Source organism: Corvus moneduloides, chromosome 25, assembly GCF_009650955.1.
Source record: "Corvus moneduloides isolate bCorMon1 chromosome 25, bCorMon1.pri, whole genome shotgun sequence".
Taxonomy (NCBI): Eukaryota; Metazoa; Chordata; class Aves; order Passeriformes; family Corvidae; genus Corvus; species Corvus moneduloides.
This window is the reverse complement of record NC_045500.1, coordinates 2563485-2589360: the sequence shown is the minus strand read 5'-3', so window position 1 is coordinate 2589360 and position 25876 is coordinate 2563485. Positions and strand designations below refer to the sequence as shown.

Genomic DNA, 25876 nt, shown 5'->3' with positions numbered 1-25876 from the left:
GCAAGGAGGAGGACAATGTTAGGGTGACATCAGGAGAGGCTGGAGGTCCCCAGTCCCCACTTCTCCTGTATGGTTCAGCTGTGAGAACCACACACCCCACACCCTAGCAGGCAAATATCCCCAAGCAGTGCCCAGGGATGAGATCTGTCATCCAGTTCTGGCTCCTGGTGAGCACAGCCCCTGCTCTGGTTTTGCTGCCACCTGAAGAGGCTCGACAAACACATCAATCAATCACAGCCCATCCCAGACATGAGCAGTGTCAGAGGGATGCATTGCTCTCATCCCAGGTCCAGCATACAGGGAAAACACTGGGACAAAGGTACAAACCTTCTCCTCCTCCCTGCCCTCCACACCTTCCCATATTCCTTGGCAACAACAATAAGGATGTATCTGCTTGGCAGCAGCGGAAAACACAACCTGGAAGGTGATGGAGCAGGGGGCCTGTTTATTCTCACATAGGAATTGGGCAGCAATGACCCTGAGCACCATCTCTCCTCCCACCCATCAACACAGGGGGATGCCTTCACACAGAGGCTCTCCTAGATACTCATCAGAGCAAGAAGATGGAAACCTGCAGCCAGCTCCTAACTTTGCATTGGCGGATCCCAAACACAGTGCCGAACCCCTCTGAATGGTGGGAGACACTGGACCTGAATCAGGAGGCAGGTTTGGAGGCTCTCCCTTCCCTGGACTGACCACAACGTCCAGCCCACATGCCAAGGGCAGAAAGGATCAACAGCAAACACACATCTCCCCCAAAAGACATGGGAGACCCTTGCCATGTCTCTGCCATTGGTGGTGTCACTGTGAAGCCATTCCCCTTTCCTGGCTGATTCCCTCAGCCCTACTCACCGTAGAGGATCATGCTGGCGTTGGTGTTCCCTAGCCGGTTGGAGGCTACGCAGGTGTAGTTGCCGTAGTCCTGCTCGGAGACGTTGAAGAAAGTCAGTCTGGAGAAGAAGGCTTTGTTCTCCACTTTCAGCCCTTTCTGACCTTCAGCCAGTCTGGGAGAAAAGAGGAACGGGAGGTCATGGGGGTGGCATCAGGAGAAGAAGTGCCCGCTATTTCCCATGCGCAGTTATCCCCTGGTTGTGCCCATGGATCTGGGAGAAGAGGGAAGGTATTGGGCAAGATACGGGAGATGGCTGCTGTTCTGCTGGGTCTCCAGCTGCCAGCCCACACCATCCCCGTGCTGACCAGAGGCATCCTCTGTGCTGCAGAGTCATGGGATGGTGCTGGGACTTGCCAAATGCTGTGCAGAGAGAGAGGGAAGCTCCAAAGCCTGGGAGGGAATCTGGGAAAGGCTCATTCCCAGCCTACAGAAGAGCGTGGTTTCTCTCTCATGTCCTCAGTCCTCTCTGCTCTGCGGGATGCCTTCCTTCACCTTCCTCTTCCCTCATCCCTGCGTGTCCCAGCTGGGTGATGCGATGGGCACCCACCGCAGTGGGGAGGCTTCTCAGCCAGCACAAATGCTGAAGCATTAACCAAGAGCTTGGGCTTCCCTGTACTGGTGTCCCCATCCTGCTCAGCTCCTGAAGCTCTTTTACTTGCTAATTCCTCACGGAAAGTGCTGGATTCCCATTATGATCCATGCTGGGTGCTGATCAAGCAGGCTGAGCCCGCTCCTGCCGCTGCTCCGCAGGCTCTCGTGATCTGACCTAGTTCTGAGCAGCGCCTTTCATCTGCCACGCAAACATCTGCAGCTTTGTACACTCTGCTGCTCCTTTCCTCTCAAACCAGGCAAGGCAGGCAGACCCAGACTCCTCTCCAGCTTCTGGAGCACTGGAGTTTTTTGGCTAAAACATCCCTCCTTATCAGTGACTGGTGTGGCTTGTCCTGTGTTTGGCCACACCATGGCCCCTCTGGGCATTCCAGGAATTAATCAACGCAAAAATTGGTTAAAACCCCTTTGCCTGAGGTCAAAGAGAGGCAATTTCTCCAGAGTGGGACCTACCCTGGGCTGTGCTGTTCCACTCCTCATTCCCCAGCCATGTCCCTGTGCTGTTGCTTTGGCAGGACACAGAAGTAGCTGGTTGACCTACAAGGTCCATTTTCACCCCAAAGCAGGGCAGGCTGTCTCTGGGGCATAGCAAACCCTGTGTCTTGACCAACACCACATTTCTTTCGCCTTTCCAAGAGCTGCCTTCTGGCCAAAGTGTTTAAAGAGATGACAGAGGTTTCATCCACTTTTAAGTGCCTGGATTCATGCTGCCAATATCCATTTTGGTTGTTACGCTTCACCCAAGCAGGGATTTACCTCAACACCTTCAAAGAGAGGCACGGCAGCAGCAATCCTGCCCCAACAGGGCTGAAAGAGATTCCCAGGAAAATCCCCCTCCACAAATGTGATGAGTTAAATACAAAGCCTTTAACAGATCCTGGGGGGTGGCAGCTCCAGCTGTGGATGCTGGCTGCCAGCTGGAATGCCTGGATTTGCCCTGGACAAGCACAGTCTGCTCCTGTTAGAGGGACCTGCATCGGAATCCAAACCAGACTTGTGCCAAGGGTTATGAGCCGAAGCTGCTGGCACTGGGAGCAGCTCAGGTGGGGCTGGTGTCTTCCCCCCTGTTGTGCCCCCCAGGCTCTTACCGCTTGTCATCTTTGTACCACTGGAAGTCGGCGGAGGGGACAGCAGAGGCTTCGCACATCAGGATGCCCTTCTGCCCCACGGGCACGCCGGTGCTCTTTGCATCCGAGATGTACGGCGGGTCTGTGGGGAGAAGGGAAACCCAGGGTCAATGCCCAGCAGCCTTGGGGATTCCTATCCCTTCCCCTTGCTCCTCAAGATCTCCTTTCTCTCCCTGCACATGGGAAGGAGCCAAAATCATCCCTGAGATCATGCTCAGCTCCTGCCACTCTGGTGCTGCTGTCCAGAGGTTTTCAGGCTCATGGGGGTTCTCTTCCAAAACCAAGAGGCCCCTAACTCATGGGTGCCACATGTCCAGCTACTGGAGTAACCAGAGAGGGGCTTAGGAGGATCTTCACGTATGCCTGAGCGTGAAATACGCTCCTTTCTTTCTCTCTCTCATTTTTTCTAACAGAAAAAAAAAAGTTCTATTTACTGCTCACTTCTCTCCTCTCCTCAGAGGTTATCAGCACAGCATCTCTCCATGGGCGGAAAACCCAGGTTGATGGAGACAGCTGAGGAGGAGGTGGTGGAAAAAAATGGAGCTCGAAAAGAAGGGGAAAATACGGCAAAATACCACCTGCTCAGAAAAACTGCTGCCGCCTGTCTCGCTCTGGGGCCTTTGTGTGCCTCACTTCCAAGTGCCACTCCCTTGTGGGGCAGCACAGTGACCCAGTCCAGCCCCACCCCTGTCCCCTGATGGCCCCCAGGTACTCACAGTTGACGGTGACTTTGACTCGCTGGACGACGGGCGCTGAGACATCATTGGAGGCGCTGCACTCGTACTCTCCCGACTGCTCCCGCGTGATCCCCGTGATCTCCAGGTACTCATCCTCACTGATGAAGCCCACGGCTGCAGAGGCAGAGACAGAGGGCCCTGAGTGATGGGGAGGCACAACAAACGTGTGCCCACTGGCTGGTCACCATGTGTGAGCGTGTCACTCTGCACTAGGACACCCAGCCTGCAAGTCCCAGCCCGGAATGCTCTTGTACCTGTGCCTCTCCATCCCAAGAAAATCCTTGCCAGAAAGGTTTCTGCAAACAGTGGACAGCAGCTCTGGCCTCACTGAGAGCATCACTTCCTGGAGAAAATGTCCCTGAGGTGCTCAGGGTGGGCAAAGTGGGCAAACCTGCCCCCTGCAAAATGAGCTGAGGTCACCTCTGCACATCGGCCCTGCTGGGAAGTACCTCCAGGCTCACCCAGCTCACACAAACACCCTTCTCTAGTTTTTCAGCTTCAATTAATTCACAGAAGTCTACTCCCATTAGTGGTGGAGCCAACACCTCCCTTCAGCTGCAACACCTCATCCCCGTGCCACCCCAGGCTCATTTCTGGGGGGCCTGCACTTGTCCCCCTCTTCCCCATCCAGGCTGCAGTGCAGCTTCCAGTTTCACTCAAAGCCAGAAAGATGCAATCAGTGGCATTTCCTTCCCTCTGGCATCTTTCAGCCCTCATTCCTTGCAGGACCTCACTTTATTTTGACCCACTCCTGGAAACGCACAGTGCTTGGCCGACCAGGAGCAGGTTGGGGCACAAGAGTCCCCACGTTCTCCCCCCAAACAAGCAGCAAAAATGACTTTTTGCAGCCCTCAAAACAGGGACAACTTCTCCCTTTCCCGTTGTTTACATCTCCCCACTGGATCTCCCGCAGCCAGGATGCTGTAATTACTGCACGGAACATCTCCGAGCCCTGTGTCACACTTAATATTCCTATAAATTTTAAACGGTAGTCCTTGGTACATATGTGTGGCAATTGGTGTCATATTTTAATTAGGCTTGCCCTACACCATCTGAAATTAATAATAGCTCGAATTACCAGTGTAATTTATAAATTAACATTGCTGCAGCATTAGGAAATAAATTAGCTCTGGACAGCTGTTTCTGGGAGTGAGTGCCAATGGCAGAGAGGCCAAGCACAGGTCCCTGGTCCCCAGGGGGATGCCGTGAGCTTGGCCAGCCCTCACTTCCCACCCGGATACCTCTGTCTGTACTGGCGTGACCTGATGGGCCGCAACTCGCTGCGCTTGACTGCTCAACCGTGTGCGTCCTGCTCCTAACAAATGCATGCAAAATCCACATGTGGGAGGCTCCCAGCGGGACACACACCACCTGCATCCCACCGGCTGATGCTTTTATGGCATCTCCTGTGCCACAGGAATAGTGTGGTCAGACTCCACCACCCACCATGGAAAGCCAGCACCGATGGTATTCCTGTAATGCCCTGGAACAGCTCGACACAGTGAGCACCCCAGGCATCTGCCAGGATCCTGCCGCTGCAATCCCAGGTGCCACTATTGTCAGCTCAAACTAGTGCAAGTATGCTCAGCCGTGATGAAACCCCACCTTGGCTCTCTCTCCCCGCACCAGACCTCACAGCTGCCACCTCCACACAGCATCCCCGGGACTTTGCACATCCACTGCTCCCTGAAATGAGGACCCTGTGCCCACACATGGGCATCCCACCTTCCCAGGCTGACCTAACGGGGAAGGCAGCCCTGTGAGCTTTGGAAAGGAGTGAAGTGAGTTTTCCTGTTGATGAATTGCTGACATCCACCAGTGTCCTCAGCCCTGAGCTGAAATTCCCACCCAAGTGGCTCGTGGTGCGAACCGCTGAGCTCATCAGCACTTAGTGCAACTGAAGGGTGAGATATGAAGGCGTTACCCCAAAATCAATATCCTTTAGAGACACACAAATTACAGCGTTACATCCAGCGGCCCTGCGGCACTGCAAAAAAAAAGGAGGGGGGGGAAAAAATTCTTTTTGTGGCTGACCTAGAATCAGCTTCTCTGTAGCACAGCGCTGCCTGCTGATAAAGTAACGACACAGCCGGTGGCCTTCAGATGCTTCACACACAAATCTGACTCTGGGTTGTGCAAAGGCTCAGATAACACTGCTTCCCAACTAACCAAAGGCCCTTTCCCAAGTTCCGGAGTCGGCTCGCACACGGCAAGAATTAGCTTTTGCCATAGTCAAGCCATAATTTGTGTCCCTGGTTTGATGAGGGAGCAAAGCAGCTCGAGTGCATTTTGTTCCCCAGCAAAAGACTTCATCAAAGTAACTGCGAGGGTCAGATTTCCACCTGCAAAAGCTCAGGAAATTGGGGGATGAAGGTTTCCTCCGTGCCTGCGTTGCACTGAAGTCTGAGATATGTGCACTGTAATTGGCTGATGGAGAGGCAGAGCACGAAGTTCAGGCACTCAGGGTCTGGCATCCTGGGAATTTGGCTACAGCCAAACAGAGCCTTCCCCAGACTGAGACAGGATGCTCTGAGCTGGAGCTGACTCCTGTTTCTGCCCTGCACAGCTTGATATAAATCAGGCTCAGATGACAATAGCATTAGGAATACCAACCCTGCTAGAGGCTCTGGCCAGGGATGCTTTCTCAGTGCCAGCTACAGCATCCCAAAGATTTAGGTGACATAAAGGACCCCTGCCTGCTGGTGAAGTGGGTGACATGAGGTGACTAAGACACCATCCCCGTCCTCTCCTGTACAAGTGGCTTTGCAGGAAAACCAGATCCATAAAGCTGCTTCACTCTGTGGGATCACAGCCTGGAAGAACCTGGAGCTTGGGAATGCTCAGGGCAAGGCTTGACCAGAGTCCTGCAGCTCCAGGAGTTCCCTGAGAAATACCAACCCCTCTCTGCCTGAACTGATGGTGGGAACTTTCAAGGCTGTCTCTGCTTGAGCACAATTAGGAGCTGAAATATTGCAGGAATTAATGGAGAGCTCTCTCATCTCCTCAGGAGCTAGAAAACCAGCACAGCCAGCACCCATCATTATTATTATTAATACTAATAATATAATACAGGCCAGAAATGGAGCAGCCACGGACGACGCACAAGTGTAATGCTTGCTCATCAGCCAAGGATGATGAACTAACCCAGTGCGAGCTGGGGAGATGGAAGAGCAGAGCCTGAATCCTCGTGCTCAGTGAGCAGGAGGCTACGCACAGACCACCACGCACTATGTAGGACTTGCCCTGCAGATCTCCGTTAGAAGCCTCAGGGAAGGGGAAGCTTGACCATCACAGCAGTGGAGAAGCCACAGAGGCGAGGTCCTGGTGTGGCACGGAGCACCAAGGCAAACCCAACAGATGGCCAGGCTGTGCTTGGGGTCCCACACGGCACGGATGCGATGAGGTGTGGGCAGATGCCTCCTGCATCCATATTCCTCTCCCCATGCCTTTCTCCTTCCCTCGCTTCTCCTCGTTTTCCCATCCCGACTCATCTCCCTTCTGACTCCTCCTCCCCATTTGCTTCCATTGAGCTTCTGACAAGATAATAACTCACCAGAAACTGAACACATGTTCCCAAATTAATTACATGCCACTGTCCCCTGGCTCACTGTTGCAGCCATGTTCAGGTCTCTAGGACACCGCTCACAGCTTTCCCTGGCTGAAGGCTGCCTGTGATGCCATTAAAAAAAGCTTCCTTGGAGCTCTTTCCTGTGCCCGTACCAACTCCCTGCACCTCAGATCAAGCTGAGCCAGCCCAGCCATGCAGGGCTGCAACATTTTCACCTCTAAAGCCCAAAGGCACAACCTCAACAGTGGTCCCACAACAGGTTTGGTATCTGGGTGCCCAAAGTCCCACCACTGATCCCAAAGCACTGCCCTGCCCACTACACCGTGCTGCTGCATTTTCCAGGCACTGATCCCACTAGCCAGGATCAGCCAAAGAAAGAGAATATTTTATGGAGATAATTTTATTAAAATGTTTACAACAATGCAGATATTGACATCTCGCTTCAATCAATAGCACAATTTATTGTCCTTCAAGGTGAACATTAAGCCAAGCTGCCCATTAGTCAATATTTACCTCCAAGGTCTATAAATCTTTATACAGGCTTCAGCGGATGTTGACAGCAGCTGATTCCAGATAAGTAAAAGTAAGAGCGTGAAACATTGCTCCTTTTGGAGGTGAAATAGTAACTAGTTAATTACAGTCCCTACAGCAATTCTCAACTATCAATTTATGGCTACTTCTGGCAATAAAAATTAACATCGCGCAGACTCCCGGCTCCGAGTGACGCACTAAACCCGAGAGCCATATATTTCAAACGTCACCCCGCTGCGGTGCTGATGGCCATCCTATAACAGTTTATGGTAAATAAATAAAACACACAAAGGTAATAAGAGAATTGTTGGCACCTGAGACCCGCTTCACCTCTCCTTCATGCAGCAGGGAGAGGACAAGTGCAGGATGGGAGGTTTAGCAGAATCAGAGAGGATGGGGAAGGAGGTGGGGGAAGGAATCACCCCAAATCACCCCAAATCCCTCTCAAAGGAGGCATGACACAGCCCCAGGTATGTGGGTAAACAAGAGCTAAGGCTGCCTCCAGTACATGCCCCAGCCAAACTGGGAGATGTACCTGCTTCACCTCTTATTAACCAGTATTGGCCTCTCCTGATGGCTCAATTAACACATAAGGAACAAAGTTCAGGCATTTCTGAAATTCCCTTTCCCATTTTTGTTTGATCAGGTGAATGACCCCAGCTAGGGCAGCTTCTCCTCCGTGCACTCCCTCTTTTCAGCTCCCCTGTGCCAGCTTAATGTTGCCATGCTCCAGTGGACAAAGATTAGGGGTAATTAACCTGCTGGAAACCATCCAGCACAATCATTAAAAAAATGATTTTTTTTAAGATTACCCTATCGACCCAGACAAACTCCTCTCCTCCTCTTGTGAATATTGCATCCCTGAATCACAGGCTCCAGCCCAGTTCCATCTGTGACCCACCCTGAGATGAGCAATCCCTTTAGGAAGCACACCTACATGACGTACGGGGTACAAACCTCCTGTTCTTCATGTTCGCAAGCCTTCAGAAGAGGGACCATCAGCCCAGACAACAGGCACACAGCGTATCAGTCTGCGGCGTGCTTACACGGGGCCAAGCCACTCTGGTTTTGAAGTTTCCCGATGACAAGGAAGGAAATCTCTCCTCTGACATGCTTTTCCATGTTAATGAGCGTGTTTCCATGGCTTGATGTTGTGCAAAGCCCCAGGGGATGGTGCACTCGCTGCCTGGCACCACGCAGCACTCAGGGACGTGGGAGGTTGGCAGGAGCTCCCTCCACTGCTGCAGTCCCTCCTCATCCTCACGCCCCAGGAGTGGTGACCATCACCAGCTGTGACTGGTGTCACCAAAGAGAGGAAAAGCATCATGTCTTCCGTACTCGGATCCTTTATTATGTTGGATTTGGAGGAACTCTCACAGCCAATTTTGCTCCTTGTGCTCAGCAGTACAGGGTGTGAGGGACAGGGGTGGCCATAAAGTCCTTATCCTGCACTGGTATCAGTGTCCCCTCCTCCCTGGGGCTGTGGGAGCCTCTCCTCGCATGTGGCCATGCAATGCTGTGGCTTCTCTTCCCCTTCCAGCTCTTTGGGGGATAGGTGAGCTGATGGTGCTTTGAGTTTTGCTTCAAGATGCGACAGAGGACCCTCCCAGGCCTGATTTTGTGCTGACAAGAGCACAGGGGACTATTGCTGAAGGTTCCATCTCTGGCTGCCCGTGACCACAAGGTCAGGACATGGGGATTCTTGGGGGATCTTCTTGGGGAGCTCCTGGAGCTGGCAGGGCTCTGGTCAGGCACATTCCAACGCGGAGCCATCAGGAGGGCAGTGGCCCTGCAGCCAAACCTCCACTCTTTGCTGCCAGGAAAGACATCTTCTTCAACTTCTAGCTCAACACAGAGCTAGAACTGAGACAGGACCCACGTTTGTGGCTACATTTGCTCAGTGCATCCCTGAGATCCCCTTGGGGCTCATATCTCGTACAACAACTCTGATACTTAACTATTAAGTGGGCCCATGCCACACATCTCACATGTGACCTGCAGAGACCTTCCAGATGCCACCACATCTCCTGGCCACTCAGCCTGAGGTCACATATGATCAATATATTGGCATCAACTCCAGAGGCAGCCAAAGCAAGGCACTGGAGCCCTGAGCAACTTGGTCTAGTGGAAGGTGACTTTGTCCATGGCAGGGCATTGGAACGAGATGGTCTTCAAGGTCCCTTCCAACCCAAACCAGTCTTGGATTCCCTGCCGTGCCCTTCCCCACGGTGTTCCAGGGACACCTGCCCACTCCGCTCGCCCCACCGATGCTACGCAGCGCAGCCGAGTCGCCTGAGCCAGCCATTATAGCACCATTGTGAAGAGTTTTTAGCTTAAAAGTCCTTGAAAGTTTCCCACTGTGACTCGTTAAACAAGATCTTTTTCACTTTCCCTCTATTCTCCGCTAACAATATTTATACTCATTTCTTTTATTGAAATCTATCTGCCGCCTGTTCTATTAAAGCCACCTGAGTGGCAGCTCCTATTCTCCGGGAGCCTGCAGCCCATCTATTCTCCAGACAATGAGGTACAAGCAGTCTATCTTCTATTGTGCTTCCCGGCCTTCGGCTCTCAAATCTTCCCTCTCAAAAAGGCATGTCAGAGACGCCTCCATGCAAAAGATTGGAATCCCGGGTTGTGGGGGCTTCCCGGTGCTGGCCGGGCTCGCTGCCCTTCCTCTCTGGGTGAGTGTCTCCAGGGAGATACTGCCATGGCACCCGTGATGCCTCAGGGATGCGTCTCCCTCTTCCCTGCGCATCCTTAGCGCGGTTTGTGGCGTCAGCCAGCGCACGGCTCACTGCTGCCGGGATGTTTGCACGTCTCAGACAACTTATTTGTTACCAGGAATAAAAGAGGAGCATTAAACCTTTTGTTTGCAAGAAGTAGTTCCTTGGGAAATAAATGGATTATGGAAATTAATATTTAAAGAAACAAAACAAAACAACTCGGGGACCAACCACCCTTGAACGAGGCTCTAACTCAGGAGTAAATGAGTCGAATAAAGAATGAGCCCTTTTATTTCGGTGAGACGGAGAGCTCACAGGCAGCTCGAGGCTTGGCAAAGTGGCAGCTACTGTCTTCAGCCTCTCCCAGCCCCTGCCTCCTCCTGGGGTGCTGGTAAGGACACTGAACCCTCAAAAAAGGTCCAGAGGGCACGTGCTACCCTGTTAGAGCAAATTAGCCACGGTTACAATTCACAAAGAGCTTAAGTGGTGTCAGATCTGCAGCAAAGAAGGGTGCGGGGCTTGTTAGAGGGCTGCTGTTCCTAATGATATCCACCCATTATCACCAGCATGAGCTGGATACCTTCCTCCTTGGCCCTGGAAAGGCAGGGTGACCCTTGTGGTGACACTGGGAGGGACTGATGCTTGGCAGAGGCTGTGACTGGCATGGAGCCACTTCCCACGGAGCTTTTCTGCCTTCTTGCAGAAACAAATGCAAAAGGTACATGAAAATCAGTGTCAAGGCTCCCACAGAGCCAAGCCCTCTCCAGAGAGTTCCTGAGGAGACAGCATCTCCCAGCAGCTCCGTGCTCCTGCTTGAGCAACAACACTGCTCTTGGCACCACTCTTCCTCCCATGTTCTCTCCCACAACCCAGGGCATCCAACGAGATGCCCAACACGAAGTCCTCTCTCCTTTCTTTCTTTACTCTGCCATCTTCTCTGTGATTTTTTCCCCGTAGCCGCTTCCAAGGTGAGAGAGGACAGCGTTGCTGGAATGAAAGATTCTCCTGCATGCCCTCTCCCAGCAGCGGCCCTAATTCATTTTTCATGGCCCCTTGCAGTGACAAAAGCCGCTGCTTCTCTCTTGTAAGCGTGCGCCATGCAATAAGTCAAAGCTGATGTGCATTTTCCCCCTGGGTGCCAAAGCTGTGCTTTTGATTTAATTTGTCCTGTTGTTTGGCGCTCAGCCTTTGCCGGTGAGTTCCTTTGGAAAGGTGGGAAGTAGGGCCCCATCCATGTGGAAGGGCTGCCTAACAGATGGGGTGCAGTGGGTAGTGGTTAAATAATTTGTTGCAATGGTACCAAGATGTTGGAGAGTGACAGATGCTGCCAGAGAAAATGGCTCAAACACACATCCTTTTTGTGGGAATGCTGCTCCTCCATTAAATCCTGTCGCAACTTGGCTCCTCTGGAGCTCATCCCATTTCTGGCAGCTTCCTCGCTGGCTCTGGGAGAAGCTGTGGTGCACAGGGCTTGGCAAGGAGAGAGACACCAAGAACCGAGGTTGCTCCTGCCTGCTATCTGCAGGTGCTTTGCAAAGAACCCCCAAAAAATTCCACAGGAGATCCACCACACCCCTTCCCAACCCCTCCATACAACCGCATTGCTGTGCAGGAGAAAGCACTCCCAACCCCTGCCAAACTCGAGGCACCCTGCTTTCCTCTGGATTTGTGTGAAAAAAAGCTGCTGGCATCCAGGACCAAAGGGTCCCTCCGGCTGGAAATTTAAACCCCAAGGCTTTCTCCGCAAGACAAGCTCTTAAGAAGCAATTGCAATGCAAAGCATTAAATGGCTGTAACCTCGGCTAAGCTGTATTTCAGCCGCATTAGGGAAATATCCCTCAGATGGGAAGCAAGTGGCATAATGGCATTAGAGTAAAAAAATAAGCATCAAGTGCCGGCTAAATCCATCCCCAGTGCTGGCAAGAAGTCATGGGGATCTGGGAAACTTTCCCTTCTCCACGCATACCCCTGCAGGCAGCTCACGGCAAGCCTGGACTGTGTCGCTGCCACGACTTTCTGCAAATGGGGGATATTTTCCACCCCTCCTTTTCCCCTGGGACCCCCCTGACCACTCTTCACCCCCCAGAGCCATCTGAATCACGGCAGGGTGAGACCTGCTGTTGCCTCTCCATCATCTTTATCCCGTCTTTATTTTTTCAGACACGCTATTTTCCAGCCCAGTGGCCTTGCTCTGTCCCTCGTGTTTTATGGCACTGATGTCTCCATTTCTGCAGGATCACTCGCAATATTGTGGCTTATTGAGAGGAGGCAGGGAAATGCAGGGGTGATGAGTTGGTTGGGTTTGGGGCTCTGGGGGGCTGGTGGGGATGCCCTGAGCCTGGGGAGGGGGGATGGGGAGGTTCTGACAGGAATTTCAGGGATGGATGATGCTGGGTGGCTGAAACTGGGGGACTGGAGACTGGGCTGAGCTCCCTTTCTTGAGACTGTCATCCCCTCCTCAGGCCTCTGTGTAGGTATTGGCCCTGCTACAGGAGCTGGGAGGGCAGCGAGAGGCATTGCTCTGCAAGGGAAAAGCCATTTTAAATAACAGCAGTGTGTCACAGGAAGGGGAAAAACCCATGGGCTACAGCATTGCTCTGGCTTTAAATTATACTGTAGGAGAATAAAAATAAAAGAGAGGAAGACAGAGAGAGAGGCCAGGAGGAAAAAGAATTGCCATTGTTTTACCAAGCAGATGGGAAAGTTCAGGGGATCAGAAAAAGACTATTATTATCTTGACTCGACCGAGAGAAGATGGGAAAGGAAGAGGCATTTTTTTCCCCTGCAGTGAGGAATGCTGTGGCTGAAGTAATTTCAGCAAACAGTCAGAAGGAAACGGTGCCATCGGCTCGGGGCAGTGCCTGAGTTACCCCCACTGCCTGGGCACGCCACCATGATTTGCCCTTTTGTCCCCCTTCCCAGCAGTGACACCACATCCTGTGCTGCTATTGCAAGGCTGGGGAGGGGGTAGCCAGGGCACACACCCCTCACCACCTCCAGCTGCGGCAGCATGCCAGATGTGCTGCCAGATGTGCCCACTGCCAGTGGCGCTGCAGCTGTGGGCACCCCTCCACAGCACTGCCGGTCCCGCCACCTTCCCAGCCTCGGGGCATGACCACCTACCCCAACTACCCAAATTCCTGCTGCCCTGCCCCAGAAACCCATTGCTTTGCTACAAGCCATTAAATACCCTAAGTACACAGCAAAGTTCCTGCTGGCTGTTTAACATGAGCAGAACATGATTTTTTCTCTCCCCAAATTCAAGTGAAAATCCCTTTTTCTGTGTCTGCAATGGTATTATAGCTCCGTGGCTGCTCACTGATGCTCTCCAGCTCAGTACCGGGCAGCTGAGCTGCTCTGGCTCGCCAGCACGTTCCAGCTCCTTGCCCTTACAAGCACAGCAGTGTTTCTCAGCCTCACCAGAGACAAGGAGACTCTTTTTCTACCCATATTCAGGCCAGGGGAAGGGCACAGCCCTGAGGCCCACGGCAGTGACCGAGCACAGACATCAACAACTGATTTACAAACTGGGGCAAACACTGGTGCAACATCTTTCCTGACAAGTGTCAAGGTCATGGGACAGGGAAACGAGGAGGTGAGTGTAGGTCAGTTCTGTCAGAGCATCCTCCGCCCACCACATCCCTCCCTGAAGTCACTTTGCCACTCACTCAGTTTCCTCCCTTTCCCTCTACCCTCACTTTCTCTCCTCCTCTTTTCCCTCTTCCTCCCTCTGCCACGTGGTCCTTCCCTCAGTCCCCACACTTCACCTTGTCACCTTTCCTCCTCTACACCCACTTCTCTCCTGCACCCCTGGGACACAGAGAGGGGCTGGCAACCTGCCCTGCCTAATCCCAGGGCTACCGACTCCTCTGGAACTTAATATTCACGACGGAGAGAAACATTTCACGGCGAATTGGACGCACATTCAACTGGAAATGGAAATTTTATGACTCTTCTCACTCCGCGCAGCAGATTACACCAGCTGAGAAAACATGGAAGCAAATGAACAACCTGTGAACTGTAAAGTATATTAATAATGAAATCACAGCCCGGGAAATGAAGGCTTTATTCTGTTTATATTCTGCTCCATTAATGGAGAGTTCTAGCAGTAGCTCCGCCCCATTAGCCGGCAATCTGAACCCCTGGAAGAGTGCAAGGATGGTGGGGGAATGGTGGCAGAGGGCAAAAACCTCCTTCCCTCTGGGAAGTTTGGCTCAAAGCATTCCCTTGTGCTGCCTCCATGTATGGACAGTGGGGGTGGGTGAACATGGGGGGTGTCTTTGGTGCCCTGAGCCGTGCACCCTTGGGAGCAAGGTTATAAGGCAAGGAATGGAGCAAACGGTGATGCCAGGAAAAAGAAAGAACAAATTTGGGTGGAAATCAGCTCCAACACCACAAGGAGCCACCCAGCAAGGTACCAGCACTGGGAAAACCATCCACGTACAGCCTCATGTGCTTTCTCCCTGTGCTGCTCATTCTTGTGGTTTGAGCATCCCCACCTCGCCAGCACCCTTCCCACCCCTCATCACCACATCCCATTTTTCCAGGGATGGAAGTACTTGTGCACCTATTACTGTATCCCGCAGCCATTGAGAGGAGAGGAGAGAGATCCAGCAGGCAGGAATTGTGCAGCAAAATTGATTTATTTAATTATTTTATGAACTCTTTTATAGACTTTTTTCTTCACTGTCTAATTGGTCAAAGGATCAGCCCCCCCTTGGGGTGATTGGCTAAAATCCTAAAACATCCATTGTCAAAATATTTTCCTACTGTACCATAAACAAAGCTCTGCAAAGTCGCAGGTGTTCATAGCTTATAGAACTCTGCTGATATCTTCCGTGAGGGAGAAAAATATCTCACGGGCTTAGAAAGAAGCAGGAAAATTTCTTGCTAACAGCATTTTTGTATCCACATGCACCCACAGCCCCAAAGCCATGCTGATGGCCACAAACCGAGCCAGGCCAGCAAGGCTTGTGCAAATAAATATTTCAGTGCTATTCCCCAGCACACAGCCCTGTCCTTGGCTCAGCAGACCTGGGCCACGTGTGACACAGCCCAGCCGGGTTCTCTCCTTCCTGAAAACAACAGCAGCAGCTTATGCAAAGCACATCACGGGAGCTAAAAGGAGCCAGAGCAGAGTTTTCTATAGCTGGAGCGACCTGGTGTTGACAGAATGGGGACGCATTTCCACAGCTCAGATTTTTATAATAATACCTCAGGGGAGTGGCTGGCAAAGTTTGGCCCAAATATAATTAGTTTGCACAGCTATTACGGGCTGATAAAAGGTTTTAATTTGTGTGGAGATCTCTGGAATCTCAGACACTCCTGTCCCTTGCTCTTCCCCAGGCCAGCTGAATGAAAGGAGAGTCCCAGGCAGGGAGTGACACAAAGCCATGCATTTATCAGGGAAACAGGGAGTTGTGTTCAGCAGTAAAGAAGAGATGGAAAATCCAACAAGCTGACACTGCTGGTGTGTTGGGTTTTGTCTGCTTTGTCCCACCACGCCAAAGAAATATTCACGTATCCCGTTCTTCCTGTGGGTTATGCCATGCAGAGCACGGATCAGGGCATTTACAACTCCTCAGTGGGTCTCACCTTCGTGGGAAAGGTGGTCAGAGACCGAGGGGATGAGACACAGGATAAAATTTGGGGGTGCAGGCAGGGCTTCCTGCTTTTGCCTCCTATTAGGACAGCAGGCAGATGCTTCCCCAGACCGTGATGAGGAGCAGAGCCCACTCTGCCTCTGGCAAATAGGGAAAGTGTGACGTTGCAAAGCTGCATTTAGGGAATGTCTTGAAACCAAGAAGGTTTTTCCCCCCCTTTTCTTAAGGGAAAGACATTGCCTCATTTGTAGCTGGAAGAGGTTTCGTTATTTTTGTACCAAGATGCATATTTTAAAGGTAGCTATGCCAAATATGCAAAATCAGCTCAAAGAGTTCATTTCCACCATGAAGAAAATCAAAAATACTACTTTTATACACATAAAAGTACATAATCTCCTACTGCTTTGAAAAAGCAGGAGGAACCAGGGTGCATCAGGAAGGGAAATGCTAAAAGGAGCTTCCCACATGGCACGCTGAGTTTTAGTCATTCCTTAGGGAAAAAACCTGGAGCCCATGACGTAATTCCACCAGATTCTGTCTCCTGCTGGCCCAGATCCCACTCCCATGGGAGCTGATGGGGAAGCTGCTGGCACTCAACAGGCTAAATGTTCCCTCTGCCCCTGTCAGGATCTTGCTGGATCTGCCGCATGTGTCCACACTCTTCTCAAGCAACCCATGGCAATGCCAGCTGCCTCCTTCACCACAACCACACAAAAACCAGTGTCCATCCCAAAGTCCTGCTTCTCCATGGCCTATTTATTTCCCCTATTTGTACACCCTACATGATACAAGCAGAGTAGGACCACCGCTGACCCTTTGCCCAGCTGCTCTGTCCGGCACACGCTGATTAAACGAGTATCAAAAGTGGTGGCAGATTTACAGGTTAACAATGATTTAGTGGAGAACACCGCAGCCAAATTAATGCCAGCTATAATGTAGTTTACCTCATTAAACAATGCACACCAAGATCCTGTCTGTTGTAAAACAATTGGTCTCTGAAGCCTAGTGTTCATCTTCCAGGGTTGCTGGGAGATAATAAATGGGTAATATTCCGGCGATAATGGTAATGGAGTCACGGCTCAGAGCTAATATTATGGCAAAGCAGTAATTATTTCAACAGTAAACAAGGGGACGGTTGAGCTGCCGACAGGATTGGAGCCAGCTGAAATGCTCCAGTTAATACAGTGGCGACCAGGCCTCCAACTACCTCCTGGAAGGACATGCTTGGCCATCAAGTGGGTCAGTTGAACCTCTGTTGAGTCACCCAGCAACCAAAAGACAGGAGGGACACAAGCAACAAAGGGAGGTGGGACAGCATGTTCAGCGTGGTGGCCGTCCCAATGCAACCCAACCCATCCCAACCCAACCCAACCCATCCCAACCCAACCCATCCCAACCCAACCCAACCCAACCCAACCCAACCCAACCCATCCCAACCCAACCAGGGCCCGTAGCTCAGGCTCTGTGCTCCATCACACAGCAGGCTCACTCGCTTCCCTTCTTTGACACACCACTCGTGTTGGCTCAAACCAAATCTCCAAAGCAGGCAAGAGGCAGAGCAGAGACACAAGACCCGGGATGAACACAGAAGGAGCCTTACACGAACCATCTGCTCCCTCTGAGAGGTATTTCCCTGCTAAAAGGGCCAGCAGAGGACACGGCTCTCTGGTCTTCCGTTAATGAGGTGACGTGAGGCCGGGCTAGAGGGAGCAATCTCACAGCATGGGGAGCTGATCAGGGGAGGAACAAGGCAGCACAGAAGCAGGCAGAGATTTTCCCACCTAAATGGATCCCCCTTCTCCCTGTGCCTCCCAGCTGGGCTCCAAATCCTATGTCCAACCTATAGATATCCCCTGCCTCCTCTCCAGGGAGGATCCTGGAAAGATGAAGAGGGCAGACCATGTGCTTAAGGGACAAACCTCTGAGATGGGAGGGTGTGTCCCCTTCCCAGGTATAAGCACCTCTTCAAGCTGGATATTTTTTGCAGACATTTGTCCTCTTGTTTCAAGCCTCACCAAGAGCCAGGGAGAATCAATATATCCAAATATACCAGACTTCTCCCAGAGTCCCTTTGCTGGTTTGCTGCTGATGTATAGACAGATGATCTCATGAGACCTCTGCCACATCAGGCCACCGTGTCTCATCTATCTTAAGTGCGTATACGAGCTGTGATTACTGCTGCGTCTGAGTGCCTCACGTCTGGAATGTGTTTATCCTCCCGCAGTTCTCTGAGACAAGGGACTGCGATTGTACCTCTTCCAGAGAGGCCACGGAGGTTAAACAGACTGATCATGGGGGATATGCTGGATGTGGCCACATCAGGATCCTCCGAGCATCTCCCCAGTCTCTGCCTTGTGGCACTGAGGCATCACCTGCTCCACAAATGGCAGCTTGGCCTCAGCTCAGGACTCCGGCTCTGCATGAGATGCAGCTTTCAGCACCCAGCCTAATCCTGATCTTAATGAGGGATTCCCGCCACAGAGACCTCTCGATCAGACCTCTCACAAATAAATACACCATCAGCCAAACCATAATGTTTTCCTACCCTGGCAGCTGCTGTCTTGAGCCTCACACCAGAATCCATCACACTACAGCAAAAATCAAAAAGCAATTAAGCAAAACCATGGCAGAAAAGTCCATCAAAGGTCATTAAGGATGACGACTTGGATGCAGCCTCTGGCTCAGGATGTCTGTGTGTGGCAGAGCGGTGCTGGATGAGCCAGTGGAGGGATCCACACACGCACCCCCAGTTTTACACCCTTTCCTTGTGCCCCTGGCCCTGTCATGGCACAATAACCCCACTTGCCTGCCCACAGAGCCTTCCTCATCATTACTGCTAAGCTGTGCCTGCTCCTCCTGGGACAGAGGCTGCCGAGCCTTCATCCCTCCTGGAAGATTCCTCACTTCAATTCCTTGGCACGCTTCCCAAGCTTAATGGGAGGCATGACGAGTCTTGTGTCTGCAGCATGGATAAATATCCCCTGGATAGCCCAACATGGTGCCACTCTCTCTGCCAGTGCCTTGGCGTCACCCTGAGCCAGTGGCCCAGGATGCTGTGCTTTTTCCTAGACAAGAAATCCCAGCCTTCAACCACCGAGAGATGAAAACTCTCCTGACAATACAACAATTGCCATGACAACATCAACTACCCCCCAAAAATAAATAAAAAGCCCAGTAACTATGGAAACACCTGAGTGACCAAAACCAGGCTATTAACTAGACAACCTTGCCACAGTTTACAGACAGCATCAGCACCGCGAGGCTGGGGACTGTAATCCAGCCAAAGCCTCAGAAACCCAGACATGCTCAGCACCTAAGGGTGCAAAATGGATGTTTATGGGCACACACAGCACTGCCCTTCAGACCCCTGAGTCCAAGTCTCTGCAACTTCCACCTCCTCCAGGCACATACTGCTGCCTTCACCATGGGTGTTACATCCAGGCCACTGTCATCTATATCGTTCTCTCCCTCTCTGCCTGCTCCCTCCCTTCACCCTGCTGAAGATGCCTCTCTTAATTGCCATCCCAAGGGTCTGGGCCCCACAGGGGTGCCAAGAAGGGATGGAGCCGCCCCATCCCATGCCAGAGCTTGGCACCTTGCTGTGGTTTCAGAGAGCTGAGTTTTGAAGCCCCAGTGCCTGGCAGCTCCGCTGGCACTTGTGGTGCCAGTTGGAGCATCCAAGCCCAGGACAGAGCTTCAAAGATGTTAAGCCTCCTCTGCTGAGGCAGAAGAAGCTGTGACTCCAGCAGCTTCACTTCTTTTTCCACCTCAATCTGTTCAGCTGCATTAACACGAGTTGCTGTGGGTTAAAGCAGCCTTACCGGGAGGAGAAATAAAATAGGACAGAGAGGAGTGAGGCAGAGGGACAGAAGACAGGCTGTATCACACCTTAGCTGGACTGGCCACAGGTTCACAAAGCACTTCTCCAGAGCCAGCAGCCTGCTTTTGCTCATGCAGGAGGATGAGGATGGGCACAGGTAGGACCAAGGCTCTGAGAACTGATGGAGGCACCAAGAGGGCCAGCACCCCTGTGATTCTTGAAATCAGAAGTAGAAAACTCTCTTGCTCAGGTTCACTCAGCTCTTGAGTTACACCACGAACATGTTGTCCTCATCCCAGCTGCAGGAACTCCCCCAGCCCCCAAAGCAAACAGAGCCTCCAGAATGTGCTGAACAGCTCCTAGAACACGGCAACAGCTGCAAACAGGAAAATTCAGCAGAGTTTACCAGCCCAAGCCACTGAATGCAAATTCATCAGAGCAGAGACAGAACAGCCCAGAGGTCAGGGGAGCCTGGAGTGGCTGGAAAAGGGTCTTGAATGAGATCAGTCACTGGGGAGCTGGGCTGCTCTCAGTGTAAATTCTCTGAAGGGCCTGCCCATGCACTCCCTGGTGAGCAAACGCTCTTATTTGCTCCATTTCCCACCAAGAGGTGCACAGTGTGCTCGCAGGTGCCAAGGAAATCATAAAACCTGTGACGCGCTTTTGCACAGAGCAGCACTCACCAGTGTCAGCACAGGCACCGGTCCTTCAGCTCCTGGTGTGGCCGTGCCTGGCACACACAGCACTGGCACAGCCTGTCCCAAACAGCACCGCTGAGAGCCACTTCCCCACCCTCTGTGTAAACCCTTAAATTATGCACCAGCATTCTCTCAAACAATTCTCCCTCACCCCTTTTCTCCACCACTTCAAGCGAGATGGAGGAAGACGGTGAGAAGGAACAGGAGGTGGCTCGCTCACGACTTCCCATGGGATGAGCAGCAGAACAACAGCCAAGAGGGGCCAGCAGCAAGCTTTGGGTTTTGCTTGCCCCTGGCTCTCCAAATTAGAATATATCCTACTAGGAAAAGGGATACCATCCCAACACCTGCTACAGCACCTCTACGCATCTTCCCTAGCTCTCATTTCAGTCCTCACGCTCCGGAGCTTCATCTCTGCTGTGTGTGGTGAATGCAAAATGCAGAAGTAGAGGTTTCCCTTGGCGGCTTGGCAGACCTAGAAACAGAGGAGCTGCCCACAGAGATGGGCAACCATGGAAGTTGTCCTGGGCCACCTCTGTGCTCATCACCCTCCATCAGCAGGAGACCAGGCTCTGGTAAATCTCTGTGATCATTTGTTCCCTTTGAGTTTTGAAAGCAGAATGCCTAATCATGGCCAAAATCAGGAAAGAGCTGCTGCTGCAAATTACAGGGCGCCACAGGTAATTTCTGATTAGCTCACTCTTCCTCTCCTGGTGCATCCTCAGTTTCCATAGCAGCTAAGTCCTAAGTAAAATGGAAACATCTGGTTCAAGCGCAGGTAAAGATTCCCTGGGGAACAAAACCTGCTGGATGGCAGCAAACACAGAAAATAGCCCTTGTGAAAGACAGAGGCATCAGGAGCTGGGAGCCTGCTTAGGAGAGGATGGATGGCACGTGGGAGAAGGCAGCAAGGGGCACAGGAGTGGGAGACAAGGGTTCTGGGGAGCAGGAGGGGATGTGGGAAGGAGAGTGAGGCCGTGGGAAAACAAGATGCCTGTGTAAAACAGGTGCTGAGGAGGCTGAGCAAAACAAAAACATGTTGTCAGGGTAGACAAGGGGAAGAGTAGGAAGACAAGGCTTCAAGGTGGGAACACATGGACTGCCTCGACCATAAATGCTGCCCGATGGCGACACACAGTGACAGCAACTTTGATTCCACAGAGAGACGTTCAGGGATGGAGAGGAGCACGTGGATCCATGCACAGACCCTGACCAAAGCCACCAGCTCGGAAGCAAGACCACCTGCAGTGGATAAGCCAACATGTGCTCAGGGGGAATGGTTTGTAGAGGCTCCTGTCAAAGGAAGGGGCTGAGATGCCGCCGACTCAGCTCGCTCTGCCTGGGCTTTGGAGAGTGATGGATCTGGCCCAGCCGTCCGCTCCAGAGCAGACAAATAGCAAAAAATCAATGGAGCTGCAGCGAGACACCGCAGCCCTTGTCAGGAGCTGAGCAGAGAGAGCAGCCACGGCGCCATCCGTCACTGCCGCCCCTGCGCCGGCTCCTTCGGCTGCCGGGCAGCCTGGCTGGGCATCCCCGAGGAGAGCTTGAGGCAATTGTCTGGAACAACAGCCCACGTTGGTAAAACCTCAGGGGAAACACGACTCTGAGGTGGAACTGAAGCGCTTAGACAGGAGCAGAGGATCAGAGCCAGGCATTGCCGCTTGGCCGCACGGCTCATCCCACCCAGGGCCTCCAGATCTCACCCCCGGATCACCCACGAGAACCTTGCAGCCACCTGGGAATAACAGAGCAGCAAAATGCAAAGCAAATGCCAAAAAGCAGCTGGGAAAGGGGGTTGAAATTACACGGTCCTGAACGCCTGGGAATTTGCTTCCCAGCAGTCACACCCACACAGTTCTGCTGAAGGTTTGCTTACCAATTAACAAGGCCACCAATTAATGCTTCATGTGTTTTCCTGCTCATTTGCACTATTTACAATCATCCTTTGAAGCAACCTGTATGAATTGCCTGAAAAATTTTCAAAACATGGCCAGACAAGCACGTTCAATGTGCAGAGCAAGTGGCCCATGCAGGAGCTCCACGATCTTTGTGTGTCCCTTCCAGTTGAGAACATTCCCTGATTCCATTAATCTCCAAGCACGACAACCCCAACCTGGCACCTACAGCCAGTCCTCCACAGGACCAAAACCATCAGCTCCTCTTCAGACCACCAAAATGGGTGTTCCTCCACCAAAGTCACCAAGTCCTGTTTAAGTCACATCTTTTTGGTGCATTTCACCTTCTCTTGGCAAGTGAATGAGGCACCAACCCCTCCCCAGCCACTCACAAAGAGTGCTGTGCCCTTCCCAAAATATTTCTGGTAATGTTTGGTTCTTACCTTTGGGTGAGATGTGTCTCCAGGTGATTGTTGGGTCTGGCCTGCCCGTGGCTATGCAGGTGAGGCTGACGTTGCCGCCCTCGTTGATGGAGATGTCGGAAGAGATCTCGGTGATTTTTGGAGACACTGCAATGACACAAAGAGGAGAAGGAAAATGAAACTGGTTCTGCTTCAACTCAAATCTTAAACTGTGGGTGAAGCAGGCTGAATTTCCATCCTCCCTCCACTTTGACAATCTATGCAGTAGCCCATCAGTCTCATCTGACTTGGCAGGAACAAACAGGGAAAAGAGGGGGCAGAGAAAATACAGCTGAAGTGGGAAGAAACTGTAGCCGGAGGGAATTCAATCATTTTAGGGAGGCTCGAGAAGCTCCTCCTCAGCACCTCTGTGGTGTGAGAGACAGTATTTCTTCCCACCCCACTTCCAGCATTCCTTGTGTCCTCTTAGCCATGACAAACCCTTCCCAGCAGAGCTGCATCGTCCTGAGAAAACACCATTCACCCCTTCAAAATCCTGCAGCTTTTCCTGCAGCTGTGCAGGCTCTCTGCCCTGCCCTTGTAACCACAGGAGCACCAAGACGAGCTGGGCATGAAGACAGAGTCTGCTGAGGAGCCTCTAAGGTTGACCACCATGCAAAGGAAGGGAAATTCCATGGGGATGAAAGCCATCCCGCTGCATTGGCACTGCCACCCCAAGCACTCAGGAGTGGGTCACAGAGGGTCCAGACCCCGGAGGGGACACAGGTACAGGACGGGGGGGATGAGGAAGGGGCTGGGAAGGGATGAAGAGCAAGCAGGGAGCACTCAGCTCCTGCTGCTACATGAGCACAGGACATGATGTGGCTGCCAGGGAGGGCTGGAGGTTCTGGGAGATCAACGGTAGGGATGTATGAGGGAAAATCATCGGCTGCTGTTATCAGCCTGCGCCTGCAGAACGTGATAAAGACTGTCACCTTCCTGGGTTTATTTCCAGGCTTTCTCCGGAGCCCAGCAGGGACTGGCACCCTGCTGCAGCGCTTTGCAGGAGAGTCACGAATCACCTGCGCCTTCCACCCTTCCTGGGAGAGCCCTGCTCATCACTCCACTCGGAGCTGCAGCCCAACACCCCGATTCCTGACTTGGACCCCACTCCCGAGCCTCCCTTCCCTGCCTCTCCCCGCCTCCCACACCTTCCAGGGCTGCGCCAAGCCGGAATGACTGCAATGGCCTTGCACGCAATGCCTCTGCTGTGCAGGTAAGTAATTTATTGATCCGTAAAGCACTCCAAGATGCTCTGGAAGGGATTATGTCATGCCAGTGCCGTGCAATAAAATAAAAAATGATGGATTTTTTGTGAACATGATGGTGATTTAGGGTTTGTAGTTGGAAGTGTAGTTAAAGTACATTTTAAGTGGAAATCAAGGTGGGTAATGAATTATTCTCTGTTTTGAAGGGCTGCTGTGAGTTCATTTTTTTGCTGCTCTGGGCACGATGGCTAATCTGCTAATCATGCACTGGAGAACAGCTCTAGATCAGCTGCTCCCAAACAGAGGGGGCTCTGGGGCAGGACAGTGGAGGCCACAAAGACAACACCTAAAGAAATATTAATAAACTTCAGTGACAGCAAGGGGACAGCACATTCCTCGTGGGACCACTCAGAGCTGGGAATGCTCTGCCCATGGCCAGCTCCATTGAGGAGATGCAATTAATTACAACATCGTTATGATTGCCCCGCTGTGTTCCTGGTGAGGCTGGGACCGCCAGCCAAGAAATCCATGCGTGCTCTAAAAACACAGAGCTGATGCTCTGGACAACAAAAATAGGCCAAGGGGGTATTACCACTGTCATTTTGGAGAGGTGGGAAGAGCCAAGCGGAGGCGCAGTGATCGCCCACCTTTGCCTGGGAAGCAGCAAGAGCTTCCAGCTCTAAGTCCCAGGAAAACTAAAGCAGTATCCATCATCTTTAAAGCGCTGTTTGCTGCATCACAGAGGAACCTTTCTGATGTTTTTAACTGCTAAATCCACATCGACCCAATTCAGCTTGTTTTGCAGAGGCTTTAAAAAAAACAAGTCAGACTTTACACTGCTGCTCTGGGACTGCACAGACACATTTGCACCCACCCAGACGAGAGACAAAAATCAACTGACCAGGTTGTAAAACATAATTAAAACAACTTAAACTTGGGTTTGATTGATAGGACACAGGGGAATGGCTTTAACCTGGGGAGGGTTGATTTAGAACAGGTATAAGAAGTTTTCTACAATGAGGGTGGGCAGGCCCTGGCACAGGGTGCCCACAGAAGCTGTGGCAGCCCCTGGATCCCTGCAAGTGTCCAAGGCCAGGTTGGATGGGGCTTGGAGCAACCTGGGATAGTGGAAGGTGTCGCTGCACATGGCAGGGGTGGAACTAGAGGGTCTTTAAGGTCTCTTTCAACCCAAACCTTTCCATAATTCTATAAAAAGCAGCTCGAACTGCTCATGCACCAGGGAAAAAGTTCACCATACTCTGGCAAGCTCAGGACACTTTGAGGGGAGATGCAATTTACTGCGTCCCATCTGGAATGAGAGGAGGCAGGAACATCTGGGAAGCAAACCAGAGAAACGTCACTGAAGCTGTTAACTAAGTCTGGAATTGTCTATGCAGTGGTTGGATTTAACACGGTGGTTATTGTATGCTAATTAAATATTTGAATATTTAACCACACAAACTATTCCAAATGCCTTTCTGGAGGCCCAACAGGTGTGTTGTAAGGCTTTTGCCAGACCGGGGAGGGAAATCTTAATAAATAAATGATCCAAGTATATATTTAATATTACTTAACAGTCGCCGGTGCTTCCATTCCCGCTGCACTAAAGGACTTTCACCAGCACTTGGCATTTCTGCAGCAGTGGGGCAGAGGAGACATTTCCTGTGCCGAAAGCAGGACGCAGATGGAGCTGTGCCCCTTTGGGAACGAATGAATAAATAAAGCTAAGTAAATGCAGGCTTCCCAGGCGGGAACCCTCTCCTTGCGGGCAGTCCTTTTGTGTTCAGCATCTCTCTTGCTCGGAAGTGATTAAACATGGCAGCGTTGGCCAAGCTGCTCCAGTGACACAGCACGGATTTCCCCAGAGGCAGGCTGGTGCTTTATTGATCCAACTTCTTCTTTTTTCCCCCCTCCATCCTTGCCACGGTTCTGGGGAAGGTCTCTGGGTGCTCTCAGGCGCCCGCAGGTGCCCAGGGCATGCCCCCAAGTTTGCCCCAACGC

At 51.9% G+C, this 25876-nt stretch overlaps 1 protein-coding gene across 4 annotated transcripts in view; it reads right to left on the bottom strand.

The window, feature by feature from the left end:
- The window catches only part of LOC116455711 (protein CEPU-1), a 355205-nt gene that overhangs the window by 5489 nt on the left and 323840 nt on the right, over positions 1-25876 (bottom strand). For all 4 annotated transcript variants that reach the window (XM_032133928.1, XM_032133931.1, XM_032133927.1 and 1 more), the window contains 4 exons: positions 22650-22775; positions 3345-3479; positions 2590-2710; positions 853-1004 (listed from right to left, as the gene is read on the bottom strand). In XM_032133928.1, coding sequence (XP_031989819.1) covers positions 853-1004; positions 2590-2710; positions 3345-3479; positions 22650-22775 — 534 coding nt within the window. The remainder of the gene's footprint in view (positions 1-852; positions 1005-2589; positions 2711-3344; positions 3480-22649; positions 22776-25876) is intronic.